The 26,348-nt window shown below is 36.8% G+C and overlaps 1 protein-coding gene across 3 annotated transcripts in view; it reads left to right on the top strand.

The window, feature by feature from the left end:
• LOC107597650 (low density lipoprotein receptor adapter protein 1-B-like) overlaps positions 1-26,348 on the top strand; it is a 53,440-nt gene that overhangs the window by 8,042 nt on the left and 19,050 nt on the right. For all 3 annotated transcript variants that reach the window (XM_016288811.1, XM_016288809.1, XM_016288812.1), the window contains exons 2-3: positions 21,925-22,067; positions 23,718-23,830. In XM_016288811.1, coding sequence (XP_016144297.1) covers positions 21,925-22,067; positions 23,718-23,830 — 256 coding nt within the window. The remainder of the gene's footprint in view (positions 1-21,924; positions 22,068-23,717; positions 23,831-26,348) is intronic.

Raw genomic sequence — 26,348 nt, 5'->3', positions numbered from 1 at the left:
GTCGCACACCGGACGAGAAGCGCAGCGTCGCTCCACGCCTTTAAAATTCAAATACATTATTTTCTATGAGTGTAGGCACACCGGTGGCGCCGCTCGGCATCTGTATGTGGCGCCCAGCTACGTCGTGTTGTACTTGTAAGAATTGTTCTAGAGCAGCGGTTCTTAATTCCAGTCCTTGCATAACTTTACCCCCGCTCTGCATGTTTTGCACGTCTCTCTTTGTTAACACACCTGATTCAGATCATCTCGTTAGAAGAGAGCTCCGTGCATGAACTGTGTTCCGATTGACATGCTCCCTACACAGTGTCCATTGCTCCCTACTCCCTGAGCAGGGGAAATCCGTTGAAGTTTACTTCACTTCGGAATATTCATTTACAGATTTGCACTGCGCCGCTGCCTGCAGCGTCTTCACACACAAACGAAACTTACTAGAGAAGCGTGATGTGGGACATAATATACCTCTGTAAATAAATACAATTTAAATTCACATCTCGCACACTTAAATGCCCTTTGTATGGAACATATACGCTCCCTTTGAACTGGAATCATGGAGGAATATCCGGTAATGCAGGGCACTTACAGTCAAATATAACAAACGTATGAAGCAATAAGAGAAACACACAAAATGTACAGAGCGGGGGTACGCGAGGACTGGAATTGAGAACCGCTGTTCTAGACATGACAAAAATTTGAGGCTACAGCACAGCAGCTCTTCTTCTTGGTTTTCTCTGACGCACTAACTCTGCAGCAGCTCTTCTTCTTCGTCGTCTCATCTCATGCGCTCACTCAACCAAGCGTTCTAACCACAATCTCGCCCCTCCCCACCCCCCAACCATTCGAATTTCTGTAGGTGGGAATTATTTGTAATGATATTCCAATGAGCCGCTTTGTGATATCACAAAGCCCGAAAAAACAAACGCTGTAGTCCAAACGAGCCGTTTGTTGTAGTTCTTGAAAAGGGATTTAAAAAAAACGAAATATCTCCCTTTGGAGTGGACTTTGAGATTTGTAACTTTCTAGATCTTTTTAATGCCGAAACATACACACTACACACTGACTAAAATTTAAAAAGTGAAAAATAGGACCCCATAATAGAACCCCTTTAAGACTTTTAATCAATTTAACAATTGTTTGCCTTAATTTATTGTGTCAATGTCAATAATTTTTGCAAAGTAGTTTTGCGACCTTTGTTTTCATCTTTGTTTTGGCCTCTGTCTGTTTGTTAACTACACATTTCTCATTTTGCAATGACGCGCTGTTTATTAAAAAGTTAAGTAACAGATGAAACAAGTTTCTTTTATCTGTGAATGTCTTTGTTTGAATTGAAATGGCATGAGCTTGAGTAAATGACAGAATTTCATTTGTGGCTGAACTATCGCTTTAATGAAAGCTGCTTATTCTGACAAGTGGAATGAATCCAGTGACGTTTTTAGAAATCAGAGACAATAGTGAGTCAAAACAATTATTTACGTTGAATTATTGTAGTCATTTGAGCAGAGCTTCTGACTTTGCCTGCTGGAACTGGCACGTCAAATAAAGCATTATGTGTGGAAGGCCAGATGTTCTTGAAGGCTGTGATGCATTCATGTCTGTGGACAGGGTCTCAGCAGGCTAGTGGCAGTTGGTTTCAGTAATCTTGTGCAAGCTTATCGTTGCGTGAATGAAAAGCTTTGTCATTTCCGGTGCCGTTAACCATCTTCCCACAGAGCTGTCTGTGTCTGATCATCTCAAGAAAGCAGATTTGAATGGCAGAATTTCCTCTTGTGGTAGGCTGAACGTCTGCACATGAACTATGAAAGGGCCACATGAAACACGGTCATTATGCTCTCCTGACAAGCCAGACTGAGTTTAGTGGAAGTTCCAGAACAGCTAACTTAAACTCTTAAAAATAAAGGTGCTTAATCTGAAGAAGCTTCTTTCGCCACAAAGAACCTTTTGTGAAACCGAAAGGTTCTTCAGATGTTAAAAGTTCTTAATGGAACCATTTAGACGAAAAGGTTCTTCTATGGAATCATGAAGCACCTCTATTTTTGTATCTTTAAGTATTTAGAGTGCATTAATTCCCGTCCACTTTTTCAGCTGTGTTGGTTGGGAAAATATTTTCCATTAATTTTTCCCATTGGGATTTTAAAAAGTCTTTGTTAAAGCATCAAGCTAACCAGCTAGGTGGTGAATCATAACATTACAAACTTTTGTTTAAAGCAAAAAAGCATCTGAAAATTAGACAAAAAAGACAAAGGTACTAGATTATGATTTGTTAGAGTGTGGGCTTTGAATAGACAGAAACCAAAACAGAGTGAAAAGAGGTGCTGCAGCAATGTACAGTATGAACTTTAAATCATGTAAATGTTTTCAGGCAGGCCCCACAAATAAAATGATGAATTTGTAAAAGGCCGGGCTGTCTTAAAGGAAGTTGCTAATATGAAATATCACTGTTAAGCCAGTTTTAAATTTGCTTGTTGGCCAGTTTCAGATCCTACGTCTTTAGGTATGCCAACATAAAGCTGGTGGTAAGAAATGGAAATCGTAGGGAATTTAATGATTATTTTGATTCTAGTTCATTAATGATTCTTTTTATACCTCTGAAAAAACTCACAAGTTGTCAATTCACTTTAAAATGGACATAATAAAAGTAATTACTTGTGAGAACACTTTAACCAATGCTGTTAGTAATTGAGTTGTTAGATTGATTCTAATATGTTTCATATTTCACCCCAAAATCAACAGAATCATTTAAGACTTTGGAAAGTAAGTAAGGCCTATTTGTAGGGCCATTGAATATATATATATATATTTTTTGCATTGGTTTATTTATTAATTTTGACAACTAAGCAGCACATTTTCCCGCAAATTCTGATTGGATACTTTACTGAAGAACAGCACTTGCATTGCATCTGTTTGCTTTTTACTGTATTGGCCCGAATATAAGACGACCCTGATTATAAGACGACCCCCCTTTTTCCAGATGTACCTTTTGGAAAAAGGCTTTTTAAAAACCAAATCTTGTTTTTTTCTCAGTAAAACACATTTTGTCTTCAATTATTTTAATTTAGCATATTTTTCCTATTTTAATTTTTGTTTTGAAAGTATGGTAAAAACTGGTAAAATGTACCAACATTAAAAAAATATACACTTTTTGATATACCATAAAAAAAAAAAACAGGTAGCCCATCTGAATTAGGACATGTAGGCTATCCATCTAATAGTAGCCTACCAAAATCTTATTAACAGTAGAAGTTCAATCTTACTGTAGTCTTCAAATCTGGGTACTGTCTTATGTTTTAAAATCACAAAGAGAGTTCGGTCCCATCAGGCTAACATGACAGTCACGACTCATGCAGCTGTAAGGTTTTCTTTTTCTTTTGTTTTTACTCGCAATCTTTACAACACGCATTACATTACGTATTTCATGGCACACTCGTTTTATGCATATTTGGTGCCACCTGTTGTTGTGGGTGTATTATTGACATGTCAAAGTCTAGACCAGGGGTGGCGAACGTCGGTCCTGGAGAGCCACAGCCCTGCAGAGTTTTGCTTCAACCCTAATCAAACACACCTGAACAAGCTAATCAAGGTCTGAACAGTTACTAGGAAGCTACAGGCAGGTGAGTTTTAATTAGGGTTAGAGCTGAACTCTGCAGGGCTGCGGCTCTCCAGGACTGGAGTTCGCCACCCCTGGTCTAGACCCTGAATATAAGACAACCGTGTTTTTTCAGATGTATTTCGAAGAAAACAACATTGTCTTATATTCGGGTCAATACGGTAATATAGAACAGCCCTTTTTATGTAAATACTAAATATTTTTATATGATGTTAATATTTTTTAGTATTTAAAATAGTGCTCGGCGGTATGACCAAAAATTAATATCACGGTATTTTTCAAAATTATACCGGTTTCACGGTACATGACGGTATTTTTTTTTTCATGCATGAGCGGGTGTTAACCATATTTTCTACTGATTGAGAGGAAATACTGCAGTATATTGACTTAGAATGCCCTATTTTACTGTCATGATGAGTGAATATTGTCAAAAAATACCACACTAAATAGTGACTAAACACGACCCCTTTTAACACATGTTAACCAGAAGTCACTCTCACTTATAATCGCGGCATCGTCTGCTAAAATCAACATGCATCTACACTAAAGAGCGGCTATGCGGTTGTTTGGCTATATAAATTTTTTGTCTCATGCAGCGCACTGCCTGTGTCTGAGTAACAAACTAAAAAAAACAACAAACAAAAAAGTGCATGTGATATTAACAGATGAACTACGCTCATATTTATAATTCCAAACAATCAGTAAGCGACAGGTGCTAGGAAACGCTGTTTTGTACTCATTTATTGACGAGCCACTCACTGCACAGAACAGACGCCGAGAGAGGTGACACTTCTCCGGGAAAGTCAGACCTCGCGTTCGCGGGACAGCACTGGCGAAATCTTCCAACTGAACCATAGCTAAGGTTTATCCCAAAAAGTCGCTAGGTTTGTCAGTATGAATATTCTATGGAAAAAAGCCACTAAAAGGGTCTGAAAGTTGCTAAATCTAGTGCTAAAGTCTCGCTCGTGTGCGTGTGAGAGAGACGCGGGAGCTGATGGCAGCGGGCGCTGGATATTTGGGGCGGTCAATGTGGATATTGTGGATGAGTTCTTCTGTGTCATCACGTTCTATTAGTTCTACAGCTTCAGTTTCAGAACTTTCACGCTTAGTAACACATACAGCTGTTCCCTCACCACAGTGCAACAGTGAAAAGGGACCCCTTTCAAACAGTGTCGCGTTTCGAACGTACTATTGCGGTATTTTAAAAATTCATATCATAACAAAAATAAACAACGGTACTCGGTATGAACCGGTATACCGCCCAGCACTCATTTAAAATGAGTACTATACTCATATTAAAGTATTTTGAGTAGTTTATATTGGCTGCAAAATTATTGGATGTCTAATATGAAAACTGTGGAATATTAAATTAAATCAGACAACCGGAAATCTCTTACTGATACATATCTGTATGTTTACAACATTTGGTTTGATGTTAACAGGAAACTCAGCGGCTTTCAAATACCTGAACTCCCTTCCAGAGTAAATCTGATTATGTTGACTCAGAGCGAAAGTATTGGCTCTGTAATTCCTATCTTTCCAGCGGTGAGGGTTTGGAGCTCCCACTGGGATGTGCAACAGTGAAATGTGTCTAAAGTCATGCAGAAGATCTGAGTGCCGCTGTCAGTGTGTAATGGAGACTACGTCCATCAGAATTCTTCTTTACAAGATTTGCCACCTCAGACATCTTCAGTATCTCAGCGCTCACACACACACACACACACACACACACACACACACACTCACTCACTCACTCACATACTCACTCACTCACTCACTCACTCACTCATATTCACGCTTGTGTGGCCGGAGATTGGAAGCAGATCAGGTTCAGTAAGAGATTAAGAAAGTGATTTTGTAAGGAAGCAGTTGAAATTGATGGACATTTAAACTTCTCATGATTAAGTGATGGCTGGGTGATGTATTGAGCATATTTGTGATTATTTTGGTGGATTAATGTGCTTTTAATTGGGTCGTTAAGTTGGGTCATTAGAGAAGTTTCATGATCATTTCTTTGTCTCATGACTAAATGTTTTGATCATTTCTGTGAATCTGTTCAAATGGTCTGTTTCAGTGAATTGATTCACTCTGATTCAGTGATTCATTTGCAGCATCACACAAAGACGTTAATAGCACTTGTTGCATTTTTCAGATAATTTAGTTGTAAAATAAAATATATAAAGATTAGGCTACTGTTTGGGGTCAATAAGCTTTATTTTTTTGAAAGAAATTATTCAGCAAGTATGCATTCAATTGATCAAAATATTTAGAATGTTAAAAAAAATTCGGTTTCAAATAAGTGCTATTCTTTTGAATCCTGAAAAAAAATGATATATCACAATTTCCACAAAAACATAAGGCACAACTGTTTTCAACCTTGATAATAATCAGAATTGTTTCTTGAGCAGCAGATCAGCATATTAGAATGATTTCTGAAGATCATGTGACACTGAAGACTGGAGGAATCATGCTGAAAATTCAGCTTTGCATCACAGACATAAATTACATTTTGAAATATATTCAAATAGAAAACAGCTATTTTAAATTGTAATAATAATAATATTCACAATATTACTGTTTTTTTTTTTCAAATAAATGCAGCCTTGGTGAACATAAGAGACTTCTTATTACTGTTTAATATTATGTATTTATATATTGTAATTGTGTGAATATGAATGAATTTAAATATAATTCTTCTTAATGTTCATAGTAAGAAAACAGTGTAGAAAAATGCATTTTATCATTTTTAACATTGCCCATTTGGTCAAAATGATTCTTTCTTTGATGGAAAATAATGACCTTTTCAGAGCAAATACGTAACTATTGAGATTGAAGATTGTCAAAAGGCTGAAAAATACTGCAATATAATGTTTTTAGATATTGTTCAGTCCTCTGTGTGAGTAATGATTTGTCAGCGTCTTGTAATAGCAACAAGTGTATTTGCCAATGTGTAGTTCATAAAATGAAGACGCAGCAGGTCTTTCACAATCCTCAGAGAGCCTGTTGATTGTGTCCTTTTGCAACCTGTAGATGTGTGTGTGTGTGTGTGTGTGTGTGTGTGTGTGTAACCTGAGGCTAAATACAGCAGCGCCGAGCCCTTCAAATCTCTTTAAATCTTGGTGTTATTTATGGGGTCTCACGACACACACACACACACACCTCATCTCCGCTGATCCTCTTGGCTTCATCCTCATCACAATTACCTTTTAAAGTTGAATTTGCATATACATATTCAAAGTCATTATTATGGACTCAAAGAAAGTTCTTCAACATAAATACACGTGTGTGTGTGTGTGTGTGTGTGTATCAGGCTGTGTCAAGCTGAGATCTCTCTTCTCCTCCTCCTCTGCAGCTCTGTCATCTCTTGTTTTATCTCCTGACTGAACAATGTCTCCTATTCTGCCATTCCCATCTCTCTCCCGTCCCAGATGGCATGATCTGTGCTACTTGCGTTCACATAGATCTGTCCCAGCAGCCTCTGTGTTTCTCAGTAGATTGTAACGCTCCAGTCCCATTCATTTTCTCTACAGAGAAATGGATTTTTAACAAAAACAACCTTGCATGAGGTCATGTGATGATACTGTAGAATCCACAAATCTGTGTTTTTCTTAACATGTTTAATTGCCAAAGCTTATCAAATTGTCAAATTTCTCTTCTGAAAGAAAGAAAGAAAGAAATATGGTCTGGACATTTTCTTGGCAGGTTTTGTGAAAGCAGGACACTCTAACTGGTGTTGGTGATTTGAAGGGTTAATCTTCTGGTTCTGGTGGGTTTAGATTGTAGCTTTTTGGTTGTATTGTTTGTGTCAGTTGTTTCGATGAACAGCAGCATTGTGTTTGACATGGTATGGTATGTGTGTGTGTGTGTGTGTGTGTGTTGAGTTGAACATTCTTTGTGGTTGTGTACAGTGAGTGGGAGATTGTTTGAGGTGTACTCAGACAATAACTCTATTCTCTACAGTTGCTGTAGTATCACACATCATTTGCTCTCAAAATTCAGAGTTTCTCAATCATCACAAAATTATAATTACATTTTAGGAACTCTTTGATGCTTACTTACTTAATAAGTGGTAAAGTGATAATGAGTTTTATAATGGACAATGCTGACGGAGAACTAGTGTTATATTGACCAATAAGAATAAAGGATCAGACATATCCATTTCATAATCCACATTAGCACTTGTGCATCTGACTGTGTTTGGGTAATCATATCCTCCTCATTTCCATCTATTTGTTGTTCAAAGAAAATGTTCTTTTCTTTGAAAAGCAAAAATGTTAAAAATAAAAAAAGGTTTAGATTTAAAGGCACTTACATTGGATGTAAATGAGGCCAATCTGTAAAAAAATATCCTCTGTTTCAATAGTAAAGCCACAAGATGTTAAAGATATGTGTTAACAACATGATTTTAAGGTGAAAAAATCACTTACTAACAATTCCTGTCTAAAGTTTTATCCACTTTTACAACTTTGTTGCCATAATAGCAGAACACAAACTGTAAAAAATATTATTTAAATTATTTTAAATAATTAAATTAAAGGTTTGACCGATGTATTGGTTTTGCCGATTAATCGGCACCGATAGTTGATCCATGCCAATAGTTTTTCCGAGTTGCGTCCATTGCTGGAGCGGCTGAGAAGGGTCCACTGGCATTTTACAGTGCGAAAGTGCTGCACAGTTCGGGACGCTTCAGACATGGATTTAAATTCATCCGACAGAAAATCCTGCCATGCCAAAGAGCACCATTCACATAGTTTTCCATTAAATTACATTATATTTGTCCCAAATCGTTGTTAATGTACATAATGACTTCACCCCAGGCTGTAAAATTGTGTATTGTGCATTTTTCAGTGAAACGTTTGTCTTTCTGTGGCTCTAATAAAGTCTGTATGCTTCATATAGAGAGCTGTAATATAGATCGCACTTTCTCTTACCATTTGCTCTGTTTATTTAAACACAGAACTTTTATCTATGCTGCTTTGTTCATTTTTGAAGTAAACATTTTCCCATTTGGTGATTAAATAAACCGTTTTAGACTGCCGCTTGAAGTGAATGCGACGCGTCCGGTGCATGTGATAACCTGCGAGTTTGTCCTAGACGCAGCGCTGCGCTTTCGCCCAGTGGTTACACACTGCATGACTTCACAATAGGAAGAATCGCCGACAACTCTGTCTGGTTAGCAAACTACATTTCATAGGCTATAACTCCTCCCTGAACTTCTCTCTGCCCTGTATCTTGCTCTCTCATTGGCTGTAGGTCATCGCTGATGTATTTTTCAGTCAGAACTCATTTCATACAGCAAAAATTTGATTCTCTCAGATTGCATCTGATAATTCACACTGCGTGATTGTTACTCTCGTGAATGAGCACCGATTTGCCTCCGATTTCGGGCATTTATCGGGAGTTACGCGAAACCTGTCGGCGAGTGAAAATCGGGGCTAAAATCGTGCAGTGTGAACTCTGCACAACATATTTTGTTATTCTAATTAGATAATCATCACTTTTTCTAGAATAGAATCAGTTAAATTGTGAGAGTGCACATACAATATTACAATATCCGTATGTAATTTCAATGCTGTGGTCTTTGTGTAGATATTTAAAGATGGCCATCTTAAGCATGACTGTTGAAATGAAATGGTACCACTTTACAATGAGTCCATTTGTAACATTAAAGGGGTCTTATGATGCTGCTAAAAAGAACATTATTTGGTGTAATGAAATGTGTTTATGTGGTTTAAGGTTCAAAAAACATTATTTTCCACATACTGTACATTATTGTTTCTCCTCTATGCCCCGCCTTTCTGAAATGCGTCGATTTTTACAAAGCTCATCGGTCTGAAAAAGCAAGATGTGCTCTGATTGGCCAGCTATCCAGTGCGTTGTGATTGGCCGAATTCCTCAAGCGTGTGATGGAAATGTTACGTCCCTTACCATATTGTGATGCCTGCGGCAACCACATGTGACGACCCCGGGCTGGACTCCGCTTCGTCCACGGTGAAAGTCGATCCGGCGATCCACAACGTGAAGTTGAAGTATTTCCTCAGCGACCAGCACGGATCAGCTCCAGGCATGACAAAGCGATGTCGTCCTCTTTTGGAAGGCCAAACAAAGTAGTTTCGCTTTCACAACACAGCGTCTTCACGACATGGCGGCGGCAACAACAATACTACAGCGAGAATAAAAGTTACGCCTTCTTTCTTTGCGTGAACATTTGGGCGGCATTATGCAAATCTTCCCATATCGTGATGTAGATATGTGGGGGCGTGTTAGAATGAGCCGTTTTAGGTAGGTGTGGCTTTAACTTTTATAAAGAATATCTCTTTAGATTTGAGACTTTAGTCTTTGCAACTTTACAGATCTTCTTCAGACCAAGAGCTTGTAACACTCAGAGAAAGGAAAAATTTAAATCGCATTATATGACCCCTTTAAGATTTTTAAGTGAGTGACGTGGTGTGGCCAAGTATGGTGACCCATACTCGGAATTAGTGCTCTGCATTTATCCCATCCAAAGTGCACACGCATAGCAGTGAACACACACACCGTAAACACACACCCGGAGCAGTGGGCACCCGGGGATTCGGTGCCTTGCTCAAGGTGGGAGAGAGCGCTGTACATTCACTCCCCCCACCTACATCCCTGCCGGTACGAGACTCGAACCCGCAACCTTTGGGTTACGAGTCCGACTCTCTAACCATTAGGCCACGACTTCCCCTTAAGATGAATGAAAGCTGTGTAAGTATTGTTCCTTGTTAGAGTGTGTTAATCAACATTTACTATATTTTTTAATTTTAAAGTTTCTTCTGTTAACATTAGTTAAACTATGAACTAACTTTAATGATGAATATAATAATTAATATTAGTATTTTTATTCATTTACCAAGTATGGTTCAATTGTGTTTTTTTTTTTTTTTATAGTAAAGCACTATTTTAGTTTTCGTTCAGTATCCATTTTAAAAACTATCGGTTGATTAATCGGTATCGGCCAGTGTGGACCAACCTAGCTATCAGTATCGGTAAAATCCACTATTGGTCGACCTCTAGAATAAATGTATAATATATACGTTTTTATTAAATTAAAAGCTTTTAATTTTTGCCTTTAAATCCTCCACTTATTGGCCCCATTTACTTACATTGTTAGTGCCTCACTGTAACCTCAATTTTTTTCTCTTTTTTTTTTTAAAGAAAATGAGGGATGAATTAAAATAATTTACCAAAGTAATAATCAACATTATGCTGCAGACTGAGCATATTGACTTTATATTGAACCCCAAAATATTCCTTTACTTGCTTAAAGCACGCATAACCTGGAAATAAAATGGTGTTGAATTTACTTTGAAACAATTATTTTCACAAACATTTAGAAACTGTGAAACTTGTGAAACTGCATGTAATATTCAATTAAATGTGAAAAAGACTAAAATAGTATTATGTACCCCACTAATCTTAGTTTTATTTCCACCTTTAAAAAAAAATCATCTTTAGTATTTTAGTAGTCAGATTTGTGTAGAAGCACATTGTAAATTTAATAACTGGTGAATTTTCACACAGGTTTTCCGAAACAATCCTTGAGGGCGTATAAATCTCTTTTACAGTCTGGAGCGTGTCTCCATCTAAGTGCTATTTTCAGCTGTCGTTCAGGAGACGGTGGATCCACGTTTGGAAAACCTGAGCTCACGCAGCGAGAGCTGTAATCTGAGCAAACCTCAGACAGTCAGCATGTTGATTCAGCAGCTCTGTGACTGACATTGAGGCTGTATCCTCTATCCTTCTATCCTCAAGAAGCCGCTGGTGGTGCTTTATAGATGGGTCGGCGCAGACCGTAGGGAACATGATTACATGTCAGTGATTACAGTGTCATCTGAGACACTCACAGGAAACTGACTCAGAGCTTTATGTAAACATCGGCCTTGAATGAAATGACTCGTCTGTGCATTCGAGAAACGGCCTGACTGTTGGATTGGATCGGAATTTAATGTTTGGAGTGTGGAAGCGGAGAACATAATGGCTCTGTTTCAAAACCTAGTGAGCTGCCTATGTAGGGAGCATTTTAAGGCATTGTAGACAAAGGCTGTCCCTTCTAAGATGCCTTCTTCTGGCCAAAATACATACAGAAACACAAAGGTCTTCACAACAACCCCATCAAAAAAAAGTTTGAATTTTGACAGAAATATATTACTGTTGTAAAGTAGAATGTACTCCTCAAAGAAAAAATTTGTCAAAAAAATAAAAGGAACGGTTAAATTTTCATTTGATTACATTTTTAAAGATGAATTAAATTGTTAATGTTTTATGCCTTCATTTGCTTACCAACATTTTTGATAAAAAATTTGTATGAAATCATAAATCCAGAACAATTAACACACAATTTCTAAAATAAATAAATACATGCATACATAAAATACAAATGTTAGTAAATTATTTAATTATGTTTTATGAATTGAATTGATTGGACATATATTTTTTTTTTGATTCATTAAAATTGAATTAAACTCTTAAAATTATCCATAAAAATTAAAAATGGAAAACACAGAATTTAGGATACCATAAAAGTGTGTGAGGAATGGACTGACATTTTAACAAAAATTATTACAAAATATATTTTTTAATTAAAATAAAGCTGAAATAAAATATAAATATTAGATTAAAATGTTTTTAAATTTTTTTTTAATTTATCTGAAATAAAATAAGGTTTAGGTTGAAGTGCTAATATACTTATATAGTACTAAAATAATATAGTACTAAATAAAAATAGAAATAAAATAGAAATTTAATAAAAAAACCCAAAAAACTATAAAAATGACAAAACCACATAACAATAATGACCAAAACTTGAATCTAAAAATAAATTCTAATTTAAAATGAATCAATACTATAAAATAATACTATATAATAAATAATAAATACTAAATAAAATAATACTAAAATTACGCTGCTACAATCTAGTCTTAAATGCTTTTGGGAAATGCAGCCCTGAACAGTTTGTTCACGAATCAGATGTTGCTGTCCCTGTGCAACCTGATTTGAGGTGTCCCAACTGAGCCTGAGACGCTTCCCGCTAACAACAACTCCAGCAAACCCCTCATTTAGAGGCCCAAATCCAATCTAGTGAACAGGACACAAGGAGTTTTCCTAGAGAGATGTGGAATAGCTCCAGGGTTTCTCCGGGGTCTCTGTGACTGACAGCTGGGGGAAAAGCCTCTGATCGCTGGGCTTTCTGTTGGTTTCATCAGCTAGTTCCTGCTGAACGTGGACTCGCTCGTGATGTACCTGCACACGCTAACGAGCGGTTTCATTCTGCCAGCTATAAAACAAACCGAAAACGGCTAGTGCAGACATATTTCAGATGGAATTTTTTTAAACCTTCTGTATTGGTAATGGTTTTGGCACATAATGATATAACTGACAGATGCAGACAAAGCAGAAAAATTGGGTGTCTTCTTCTTTTGACTTCCAGTTAAGCAACAGCACGCTTTGTGCCAAGAGTGTAAGAGATGCCGTCATATTGTATTGATTATTTGATAGCACTACATTAACACCAGAGATAGCTGCCGACTGGATCAGAGTTTAATGGCCTTCCTGAGATGCCTGACAATGACTAATAAATTGGGAGGCAGTAATTAGAAATGTTAGGACACTTCCAGAAGGTGTGCCAGCCAAGCAGCTGTTTGTCCACATGGATCGCAGCCTGGCTTTCGTTTAGATGGTGAAGACGAGGCCTATGTAGTATCTTAAAGGGATACTCCACCCCAAAATGAAAATTTTGTCATTAATCACCCATGTCGTTCCAAACCCGTAAAAGTTTTGTTCGTCTTCGGAACACAATTTAAGATATTTTGGATGAAAACCGGGAGGCTTGTGACTGTCCCATTGACTGCCAAGTAAATTACACTGTCAAGGTCCGGAAAAGTATGAAAGACATCGTCAGAATAGTCCATCTGCCATCAGTTGTTCAACCGTAACGTTATGAAGCGACGATAATACTTTTTGTACGCAAAGAAAACAAAAATAACGACTTTATTCAACAATTCGTCTCCTCTGTGTCTCCTCATCACCGTAGTGCCATTTTGGAGAATAGCCACTGAACGCAAGCAGCGTACGCTATTCTGTGTCAGCCGCGCTGCACGGATGCACTGTTTTCGTTCAAATCAAAGCGTAAATACACGTAGAAAACGTATGCCTGTGTCACGGCTGACACAGAAGAGCGTACACTGCTTCCGTTCAGTGGTTATTTTCCAAAATGGCACAACGGTAAATTGTGTTCCGAAGACTAACAAAGCTTTTACGGGTTTGGAACGACATGGGGGTAAGTGATTAATGGCAAAATTTTCATTTTGGGGTGGAGTATCCCTTTAAATTCTAAAGTTTGTGTCGTTGCATCTCATCCTACCGAAATCTGTTGAGATATCTGTTCCTAAATCTTCTTGCTAAGGGCCAGATTTACTAAACGGGGTAAATTAGCGTTGGAGCGCAATTCCATAAAAGCAGGTAATTTACTAACAATGCGCACATTAAAGAACACATACGCAGCCAGATCAATTCCATAATGACCAGCGCAATATACCAAGAGCAGCGCAAATTACCGCCTGCTTTAAGACATTTTTTTTGGTGCGTTAAATAATGGCGCAAATACCAGTAATTTGACGAAAGCAAACGTTAGTAAATCGCATTGCGTGATTCATTTTAATACTCTCCTCCCATAAATTTCACATCTGAAAGGGAAACTCTTACAAATGCATATTCAATAAGGTCAGGCACAAAAATACCTGTGTCCACGCCTTTTCAGCGCTAATTCTTCACTGCGCGTCTTTAGTAAATCCTGACCGTACTATTTTAACGCCAAAAGACGGTTTGCGCTAGCGCAAGCTGTTAGTAAATCTGGCACAAAATCTTTCTCAGGTGTTCTGGAATTGAATTATATTCCAATATATTGGGAATATTTTTACTATATCCAGTGTTTTTCCTTTTAAAGAGAATTTTGATGTTGTTTGCTCAAGTCCTTTGAAGCAGGGTTATTATTAACAAAAACAAACCATAAAAAACATGGTCATTAGTTGAAATAAAATAAACATGAACTAAAATAAAAAAAAGTTATTATATTTAGGCAACATTTCTCATTTTTGTTCATTTTTAGTTGAAGTACTAAAATAACTAATACCAAATAAACAAAAAATGTATAACTTAATAAAAACTACATTGGCGGCCGAAACTTTAAAATAATTATGATTTTTTTTTTTTAATTCTACATACTTTAAACTTTTGAGTGGTAGTGTTTCATGATTTCCATAAAAATATTAAGCATCGACTGTTTTCAACATTGATAATAATCAGAAATGTTTCCTGAGCAGCAAATCAGCATATTAGAATGATTTCTGAAGGATCATGTGACACTGAAGACTGGAGCAATGATGCTGAAAACACCGCTTTGATCACAGAAATAAATTACATTTTAAAATATATTCAAATAGAAAACTGTTATTTTAAAGGTGACATATCATGAAAATCTGACTTTTCCCGTTTTTAAGTGCTATAATCAGGTCCCTAGTGCATCTACCAACCAAGGAAATGTGAAAAAGAGTAACCCAGTAACTTTGTTTTGGTAAGCCTTTTTCTGCAAGCGTCTGAAAAAACGAGCACCTCTGATTTCGCTCCCTTGGTGACGTGGCAAAGGGATCTCATTATAATATTACCTCCCCTTAATCTGTAAGTTTACACCCACGGCGCCGTCATTTGATTTCGCAAGGACAACGGTGTCCCAGCTCTAACGCCATGGCGAAAGTTTGAGCAAAATATGCTAACTGGTGTGCCTTTGTCTGCACAGACGAGCACAGAACACTGTTTAGAGTCCCAGCCGTCTCAGAGGAGACGAGAGCAGTGGATTTATTGATTTATTTAGGCTACTGTATATTGCTGCTGCCACACAGATCTAAAATAAACATGTGATTTATTTCCCAGCTGTTTACCTTCACAGACATAACCGACTGTTTTTAACGTAAACTTGTGTGTGTGAATGAGAACTTAGTTTAGTACTCACATGCTGTGACAGCCGCTTTCTGTGCGTGTGCTTCGGATGTGTGCGCTCAGAAAACCATATATCAGAAGTTTAAACTCATGATTTAAAACGCATTATTTCAGCGTGATAAACATGATAATCAGAACCAAAACAGATGTTTTTAGCATATACGAGCTGTAATGGCGCAGCTCTATTCTGGAAAATGGGGCGGGGTGCAGCAGCTCATTTGCATTTAAAGACACGGGCCCAAAAAACAGATTGTTTCTGCTTCCACTCAAAATAGGCATTTTGAGCTGAAACTTCACAGACACATTCTGGGGACACCAAATACTTATATTACATATTGTAAAAAAAAGGGCATAATATGTCACCTTTAAATTGAAATAATATTTCCATATATTTCTGTATATTTGATCAAATAAATGCAGTCTTCTTTCAAAAACATCAAATATTTATTTTGTGCAGAGGTCTTGGTTTATTTTGTGATAAAGCGTGGCTGATAACGAAACTCGAGCACTGTCAAGCTTTCAGTGTTTCAGTGTCTAACCTCAGCTGCTGGTTTGAAGATGGGAGTGACATTCTTGTGTAGATGTTATCTAGTACTGACCCACATTTCCACCAGTATTTCCACCCTGCACAGGTACAGTAACTGCATCTGACATGCTTGCTCTTCAGCTGTTTCAGAGCTCTTCTTTGAAACCGTAGCGTTGCAGGCTACAAACGGCATAATTTACAGTATAAACTACAGTCAAGCTACTCGTTTGAAAAAGTAGTAGTTCACTAAACTGAAGAAATGGCTAATTACACCAAAATGAGAGGGCAATATATTTTTATTTATTAAAAAAAATAAATGTAAAAATTACAAAGTATATTTGCATACAAAAAAGTACATACTATTTTTTTAAATATTAAAAAGCACATTTATTTATTTAATATTACAATTAAATAGCACATTTTTATTTATTTAAATTTGAGATTCAAATTTATTCACTGAACGGTTTTAGACGACTCACAAAAAATTCTGAAAAACGGTTTCTGACATCTAATAATGCTTTTGCTATTGATGGAATGCGAAACCCGACTAATAACGCGCTCTTTAGGAAACTTAAAAGGCCAAATGAAAAGTGCTTTTTAAATCATTGTAAATATTACCCAAGATACGCCTCTTGTAGTGTTCATGTGAAACATTTCTCTCTCATTCCTCTGATGTGTTTGCGCTTCATCCGACCACTGTGTATTAATGATCGTGTTGGGTATGAGGGAATATTTGAGATGATGCTTTATGAAATATTAGTCAGTTACTCTAGCAGATGCATCCAAACAAAAACATGCAGCAGATCTTGGGCCGATATTCCCTTTGAAGGTTGTTTATGAGTGGAGCCGTAGACATGGCAGACTTGATTTCTTTAATCTCACTTCTGTTTCCTCTCTACTCCACCTGTCAAGTTTCTCTCTTTCTCCACTTCATCTCTCGTTCCTCGCTCTCCTCTTTCCTATCAACAGTTTGAGGGTTTTTGCTGTTCATTTCCTTGAATTATGACATATCACTGCTCTGGATATCACAGCACTGGTTAGTTTTATTTAGAGCTCTGTCAGTCAAAAAAATATATAAATAAAAATATTTGGATGGTGTATATATATATACCGAAGTAGGTCTCGCTTAGTCAAGTCAAGCCAAGTCACTTCTACTTATAGCACTTTGTACAAGACAGAAAAATAGCAGTGTAAATGTTGCAATTCATCAGTTATGAAACACACACACACACACATACATATATATATACACACACACATATAGGAGGAAAGAGGGAAAAAAATATGAAGAGATTGATTATGTTGGTCAAAAGACAGAACATCACTCCCTTAGCCTTTGCTTTAGAAACACTCATGCAGCAGTGTCAAATAGTTTTATGTAATTTAATGCTAAGGTAAGAAAACTAAATAAAGTGTAATTGTACATTAAAAATGTTAAAAATGAAAATATAAAAGACTTTGGTGGATTTATGGTATTAATAACTGGAAACGCATAATCACAGTCTGTTAAAAGAGTCCAAATGTAATACAATATTGTCAGCACAGTTTAATCAATAATATTACTGAATATTAATTGTCTTTTAGGACTTCTTTGGCGTAGTCAGGCTTTTTACTACTTGCTTATTCTAGTCTGGTCCTTACTTTTGCTTAAAACATCAACTTAGACAGGACGAGATTGTCTGATTGGCGTGTAAAGACAAATTGCAAATAACGCATTGAAATAAACTTGAAATTTAGTAGAAAGACAGAAATACTATTTTCTTCAAGAACTTACTTATTTGCGTCTTTTTTACAGTGTATGCTTTTTTTTAATGGAAATTTTGTTAAATAAACCGAACTAAGCACTTCAAAACAAAACTCTAAATATCTTTCAGAGAGTTGATGCCACTAACCTCACCAATACTGACAAATCCAGTGATTATTTTATTATCATAAGTGCTCGGCACCCTGTAAGCACAGCTTTGTTTGTAGGCGGAGTGATTTAAAAAAATATATCAGATATTACTTGTCAGCCATTCAGATTGTGACTGGCAATTTCAGCCATCTCATGCCATTTTTGTGTACAAAATACTTCACAGCGTCAGGGAACAGACTGAAATGAACCCATTCAGTTCTCAGTGAGCAATGAAATACTATCAACAGAATGAATGTCCTTCAATTACTTTAAATAATGGTTAATTGAGGGTTAAAGTAAGCGTCTGTGTCTGTGATGGAGACGGATGGCACTCGTGCTTACACAGACACTCTTAATGAGCTTCATCAGGGGCGTCGTTTTCATTTACTCCATTACAAACCCATGAACACCAGCGCTCTGATGAGACCTGGTTATAACCGTGCTGTTTTGATGTGAATATGCTGCGCGTCATTGATCTGTCACAGTGGGGAAGAGCGATTATGAAGGTCTTGGGGAGTAAAATGAACTCTCGTAGGCAGAACGATGGGGTGACGCTGTCATATGATCCCTGACGGGGGTTCCAGAGACCACCTGTCAGCCAAAGACCCATGAATGATTCATGAAATCAGCAATAATCAATATCCATTTTCGTTTCATGCACACTAAGGTGCTTTCACACTTTGTTCGCTTGCCTGGTCCGAACCTGAGTTTGATTACTCCCCCCTCCCCCTGCCCCCGCTGGACTGCGTTCACATTATTTTATTTGGGTCCGAACCGCGGTTCGTTTTGCGTCATCAAGCCAGCAGCCGTTTGCCCCGTTGCGTAGTAATGACGACGCAGAAGGCGGCGGCAAATGCATAACATTGCTCTCTGCACTTTTATATATTTACGTTTTTGAACCGGTCGTTTACAAAGCTTCGGTACATAACGGCACTTACGTCTGTCTTAGGAATGTATTGCAAATGCTCTAAAGAACACTGAAGGCGAACAGAAATGAGATGTACAGCTCTCTGTTTGCAGCGCGTCAGTCACGCTTGTCAGGAAAGTGAGTGAAACACACACACAAACACACATTTTTATCAAACAATACGTCATTAATAGTGGTTCACTTCTGTGATTTGGTACGATTGCGTTCACATCAGCAGCGAACCGTACCGGAGTTCACTTGAACCGTACCCCAGACCACCCTTTTTAAGCGGACTCGGGTACGGTTCGCGGGTGCGCACCCGAGTTCGGAAGACAGCGTTCACATCATCCAAACGAACCGAGCTCTGACGTCAATCGAACCCGGGTGCGCACCAAAAGTGCTAGTGTGAAAGCACCCTTAAACCCTTGACTAACATATTCACAACGCAAGCATTTACATTGCTGAGGGAATCTGAATTATGAACTTGATTTAATTTACAACAATGAAGAATTGAATTAACATATCACAGTCACATTGTTGCTTTCTTTTCTGTTCATTTGTTTGTTTGTTTCCTTTGTTCTTCCTTTTGTTTGTTTTTGCTGGTTTGTTTCATTCATTCATTCTTTTTCTTCTATTTCTTGACTTTTTGTTCATTTGTTTGTCCCTTTTTTGTTCTGAATGTTTGCTTGTTCTTTTTTATTTCATTGTTTTATTGTTCTTTGATTGTTGATTGTTTTGTTTTTTCAATTTCTTTGTATCTTTGTTTCTTTCATAGAAATCTTTTCATGCATGACTTTCTTTAATTTGCTCATTTCTTTCTTTTGTTCTTCATTTTGTTTGTTTTTGTTCTTTTGTTAATTTCTTTCTTCTTGTGCTCTTTGTTTCATGACTTTAATTTGTCATTTTTTATTTTGTTTTAATTTAGTTTTAGTTTGTTTTTTTAGTTCTTTCATTATTTTTTGTTTCTTTTGTTTCTTGCTTGCTTTCACAAAAAATGAAAGAGTTTTCATGCAGACTGAACTAACACGTCATATTTTGTTTTCTCCATTTATTTGTTTGCTTATTCTTCTTTGTTTCTTTCTTTAGTTAATTTTCTTGATTCTTTCTTTCTTTTATTCTTCGGTATTTGTTTTTGTTGGTTTGTTTAATTCATTCTTTGCTTTCTGTTCATATGTTTGTCTTTTTTTTTTTTAGTTCTTTCATTGGTTTTTATTTTATTTGATCAGTTTCCTGCTATCTTTCTTTCTTGATTTTCTCCTTTATTTCTTTTATTTTTGGCTGCGTGGCTCTCTGTCATGCTGAGATGGATTAAGCAAGGTTGTAATATAATGGAGTTGCCATGGAGAGAAGCAGATAACTGTGTATTAGATGTGCGTCCTTGACCCCTGCCCTTGACCTCTGCCACAGGTCAGCGCTGATGTGGGGTTAAACACACATTTATTCATTGCTATGTCTGAGATCAGGGCAGTATGTGGGGGTTTATGTGTGTGTGTTCAGTGACATATACACCTGTAGTCTGATTATTGTGAATAACAGTATTGAGCTAAATGTTACAATATGCTCTCGTCTGTCCCATTTACATGCCATTTGCCATTGTTTTGATTATTTGCTAAGAAATGTGATTCTTTTATTGTCGTTTTGTCACTTGTTTGCTAAACTACAACACAAAATGTTCCTGTTAAATGCAGTAGGTCTGTTTGTTTCTACTGCTTTTTTTGTCTTGCAACTATAGTTTTCACTTTGTCAGAAGTGTCTACAATGTCTCCGTTCCAGTGTTTCTGACCAAACGCTTGATGCATGTGCATGATGTCTGTGTTGCATAAAGCTGTAAGCAAACTTGGCCGCGCGACAATTTTTTTAAACTTAAAGCAACTTGCACTGACATTTCCTAAAAAAACTACTTAAATGTCCTAATTTAACTAAGGCAAAATCCTGGCTTAATCTAAACCCTGTCTGTGAAAGCAGGCCCAAGTGATTTTCTGTTCTGCCATGTTTTTTAAGCAAAGGATGCAACACTAGCACATGCGCACGTAAGGCCCAGTGATATATAGTTACTGTTATTATGGGCATAAACACAGCTTTGTGTTGACATGAGATCCAACTTAATCACAGTACTGCCATAATGGCATTATAAGGCTACATGTAAAAACATGAACATGAGTGAGTTCCTGTCCTGTGCAGGTGTTGATCAAAGAGCAGTGGATGAAAGACCTGATTGAAGACATTGTGTTTTAATGAAGGATTGTGTGATGTGTTTCATATGCAGATGTTTTCACCTCTTATTCACTGAGTTGCATTAGTATTTAACAGGTTTATTTGTTCAGATAATGAGCATGTTCAGTGTTTCCATGCTCTTTTGCCACGCAAATCTGTCAAGAACATGTTTGAGAGTTGAGTAGCTTATGCAAAACAGCAAAATATGTTCAGATATCTTCATTTACCTGTAAACATGGTTGTTTACATTTAAAATGTGCACGTTTTTAAAAATGTAAATATCGTATAATAAATAATAAGTAAAAAAGTAAAAAATACTGGTCAATACACCCATATACAAAGTGTTATTAATATTTCATTTTCACTATAGTTTACGCGAATAGATATAAATGAATCAAAAAGTGTTGCAGTAAATGTATTATATTATATTAAACCAAATGTATTATTTAAATATATAATATTTTCTGTATGTCAAATTTAATTTGTCATGCTTTTTGCATTAATTACTTGTCTCTAAAGCATGTTCTTGACATAGTTGACCTGATACAGCACAGAAACACACACACACGGTCATTATCTGAACAAATAAACCTGCCAAAATGTAATTTCTTATGATTTTTCATTCATTTTGTTTTAGACCTGGACATGTTTTCATGAGATTTACTCATTTGCATGAGCGTGCTTGTGTGGGCAGCATGTATTGCCATGTTTCTGGCCATGCTTGCATCATATGCCTACATGTTAATCCCGTGTGTGTCTTTGTGCAGAGTTGCCAGAGAACTGGACAGACACGCGGGAGACGCTGCTGGAGGGGATGGTCTTTCAGCTGAAGTATCTGGGCATGACGCTGGTGGAGGAACCCAAAGGAGAAGAGCTCTCAGCCGCTGCTGTCAAGAGAATCGTTGCCACAGTAAGACAAACACACATCACCAGACAATGAAAGACTGAAATTAATGACAGGGCAAAGGTCCATGTACACTTTTTAAATGTAGTCATTATGCTTTCTTCTGAGGCCTAAAATATGCTTTATTGTCCTCAAGTAGGATGATCCTGGATTAACCAGACTACCATGCACTCTGAAAAATAAAGGTTCTAAAAGGGGGTTAGAAGAGCCATTTGAGTTTCCTTGCAGTGAACAGTTCTTAAAAGAACCGTTTTTCTTAGTGTGAAGAACATTTTAATTCTATAAAGAACCCTTTTCCACTATAAAAACCCTTTTGTGCAATTGAAAGGTTCCATGAATTTTAAAGGTTCTTCGTGGAACCATCAGTGTAAGGGGAAAATGCAACAAAAGTGTAGAGTTTAATGCCTTTAAGTAACATACACAGCTCTAATGTGTCTCTTATGCTTTGTAAGTGGTGCTAATGGGAGTGTGTGTCTCAGGGGATTTCTGGGTGTGGTTCTGTGTGTTTCAACAGGCTAGATCCTGTCATGACGTAATGTTGTTTTGAGGTTATTAAACACTCCACATTGTTGCGATTCAGCCGTAAAAATCAGTTGCATACCGAATGGACTGTGCAAGCCTGTGTGCGAGTCAGTGCATTCAAAGCCAGATGTGGAATCTTCCTACTTGATAACTATAAATGGGATTGAGTGTTTGACTTATTGAAGATGATGTATAAGAAAACAAATGAGAGTGCTACCTTTAGCTTAGCAGTTAAATTGTCAACAGCGAAGCCTCCTAGGAGCCAGATTGTGAAGAATAAATTATGCTGTGTTCTTCAGTGTACAGTTATCAGTAATTGTGACTTATCAGGGTTTGACTTTCTGAATTCACTTAAAACATTTGGTGAAAATAAAGCATTTAAATGTTTTTTTTTTAAACAATTTTTATTATTCAAAAATAAAAATTCACAATTCATATCAGATCATTCGGATGTAGTTTAGTGCATTTCAGTTACCAAATCAATAGCTCATAAAACTGCTATTCTGTTGTGTTTATTAAAGATTGAAAATATGATTGTTTTTAATGCATTCCATATTTTATATAACCAAGGCTTTCATTTTATCATGTTAATATAGCACATTTTTTTTAAAACTTAACATCTTATATGCAGTGTTATTTTAGTATTACTTATGTACTATTATAGTATGTATACATTTTTTGAATTGTCTTTTATTTTGACATTTTCAGTTTTCATTTTAATTAAAATTTTAGTAATTTTGTTTTTGCTTTTGTCATTTTTATAATTATTTTGTTATATTTATATTTTGCTTTAAATTATTATGATTTTAGTTTAAGTAATTTTATTACTTAAGCATTTTTTTTTATTTCAGTTTGTTTATTTCGGAAACAACTAATGTTTTTTTTCTGATTTTCTGAATCTGATTTTTATATTTTATTTTATATCAGCCTTATTTTAGTTAAAGAAAGCTTTTTAGATATATTTCGTAAACAATAACAATAATATGCTCATTGTCCAAGATGCTGAAAAAACTAAAATCTAATTTCTAAAACTTCCAAAATCTAATGGAAAATCTCTGATGAATAAAAAATCGTTTGATGGGTTCAGCAGGACAGCTGCTTGATAAAGCTGTGTTTTTTGTCTCTCTCGCGCAGGCTAAAGCTGGTGGGAAGAAGCTTCAGAAGGTGACGCTGAAGGTTTCTCCTCGAGGGATTATTCTCTACGACAGTGCATCGAACCAGCTAATAGAGAATGTGTCCATATACAGGTGAGTCACCTGCGGCTGTTTGTCATGTTGCCCTGTCTGACACCGAGTCTGTGCTGTCTGTCTCTAGGGATGAAAATCATCAGGAATGTAGTGATTCTGCTTCAGGTTTCAAATGTCATATAATGGTTCCCTTAACAACTAGGGCTCCTAATTGGTCCCAAACATATAATCCAAAATACTAATATATATACATTACATTTACATTGTCATTTAGCAGGTGCTTTTATCCAAAGTTTTTTAAATGATCAAAATCATTGGGATATAAAGAATTGCATATATATGGTTTACCCCATCTCTCTTGCAATAAAAAAAAGAAAGGATTTGTTGTTGCCCGCTGAAATCCTGCCATCCATCATTTATGGCTGTGCGACCTCAAGATTGCTGTGTTTTCATACAGACAGAGAGAGAGAGAGATGTTTGTGTCAGGATCCTCTATCGATCTGTTTTAGTGTCTCTGAGGCTCAGACAGACACTCTCTGACCCTCACCTGGGACCGCAGCTATTATTGGAAGCTTGCATGCGCTCAGACGCCGGCTGTGGTGTGTGTAATGAATAAACATGAGCGAGGTGTCGCCCAGCCAGTCTCTCCACTCTAATTACACCAGCGATACTCCAATCATGTGGCTAATTTTCATGAAAACATGTCCAGGTTTCAATTCACCCTAAAATCAAAAATTATGTTCTGAAAATGAAGAAACGAAAATGAAGCCTACATGTAGATCCATTAAGATGGTTTGCATTGTGACATTATTTTCATGACAAATATGCACATTCTCTCTTAAATTCTAATGTAATGAGTGTAATGACTTGCACAGACACTTGTATATAGCAGACCATCACGTCACCTCCTCTGAGATTTAACAACGTGTACAAGCAGTGCTGAGCTCTCTGTGTTCAACACTTCATCAGCACTTTGACAGAAAGCTGACCCACCAAACCATAACACACACCCACACACACACACACAGGATAGTTGGTCTGTGACTGCATCGTCTCTGGTTTCCTGTTGACATCTCTTTGTAATGTGCAGTAAACTCATGAACTCGTCCAGTGCTGATTTCTCCCCTCGGCCCTGAGTAAGAGCTGGCTCAGCCTGTCACAGGGCGGCCCCACAGCAGCAGGGGCGGGACTAATGACGGACGACCGCCATCTGTCCTGTTTCACATTTAAAAATTCACACACATACTGTACTTAGAGACACTTACAAAACCTTTCTTAAATTACTTAAAATTCAGATTAAAATTCAACATTAAAAACATTTCTCCGTATTATCAATGTAGAAAACTGGTGCTATGTGTGTGTATAATGATAATTAAATATATATATATATATATATATATATACAGTGCACAGCATAAATGAGTACACCCCCTCTAAAACTTAACAAATTCAGCAATTGCTCTTTAGCTCTTTAACATGTTAGGGTTCTTTGGAGATGTAATGTTTCAACAAGCCTGCTTGATCAATTACCAAAGAAGAATGCCAAAATTATTCAGCAAAATAAGATTTTCTTTTCAAAGTGATTCAATTTTGTGTTGCAAAAATGAGTACACCCTCCTGAAAGTTACTAAAAAAAAAATAAAAAAAATAAAAGTGTATAGGTTTAAGGCTATTTTTGATCAACAGGTAAGTATATTGAACCAAAACTTTTAAAGACAAGTAATTTCCTGACAATTAAAAGTGTTATATAGCCCACTGAATCATACTCAGACTTAATGCTGGCAGCAGGGGAACCACTCGAGAGAGAACTGCCAGGTGACTTATTTCTTAGCATAAAAGAGGACAATGGTACAAGAGGAATACTAAATTATTGTTTTAAGTGTGAAAATATAGCAGAAGTAGCACCGACATTCAAAAACAATGGACTTGTGATAAGGCTCCTGAAATACTCAGGTCTTAACTTAAAGTTTTCATTTAGTGATGAGTGAATTTTTGCTAGAAAAAGAGCAGGAGAGATAACATGCAAGTGTCTCAGAGCCGGCAAAAGCTATGAAAAGAGTGACACTTTATCTCACAGAGTATGACGCAGCCTGCAGAAGTGACATGCATGGTTGTTGTCACCACTAGAATTACCTACTGTAGCCAAAGCACAATAAATTCATTTAACCTCTTCCAGAGCCCATATTTACAAAATAGAGACTTTTTGTAAATATGGGGAATCCATACTCTGGTCTCAAGAGACCAAGTCAATCATTTTGGATCCAAAATGTTCTGGTGTTGCTAGAGGAGGTGTACAGTGAGAAGTGCTTGGTACCCACGGTGACATTCAGTGGTAGTAAAGCTCTTCTATATAAGGATGAATGAGTGCTGAAGGTGTGAGGGAGTTGTGCTTTATCAATGCTGGCATGAATTCACACACCACTGTGTGATGTAATACAAAAACTTGAAACAGAAGATACCCTCCCATCATTTCCTGTATTATTGGGCATTTTTTCAGCATGACAATGAATATATTCATTCTCCCAAGGTGAAAATCCTTCAGTGGGCATGTATTTCACTCAATCTTAACACTCTTGAG

The sequence above is a fragment of the Sinocyclocheilus grahami genome, unplaced genomic scaffold, assembly GCF_001515645.1.
Source record: "Sinocyclocheilus grahami isolate Dianchi unplaced genomic scaffold, SAMN03320097.WGS_v1.1 scaffold234.1, whole genome shotgun sequence".
NCBI lineage: Eukaryota > Metazoa > Chordata > Actinopteri > Cypriniformes > Cyprinidae > Sinocyclocheilus > Sinocyclocheilus grahami.
Note: the sequence above shows the minus strand (reverse complement) of the source record. Positions and strands in the feature narration are given on the sequence as shown.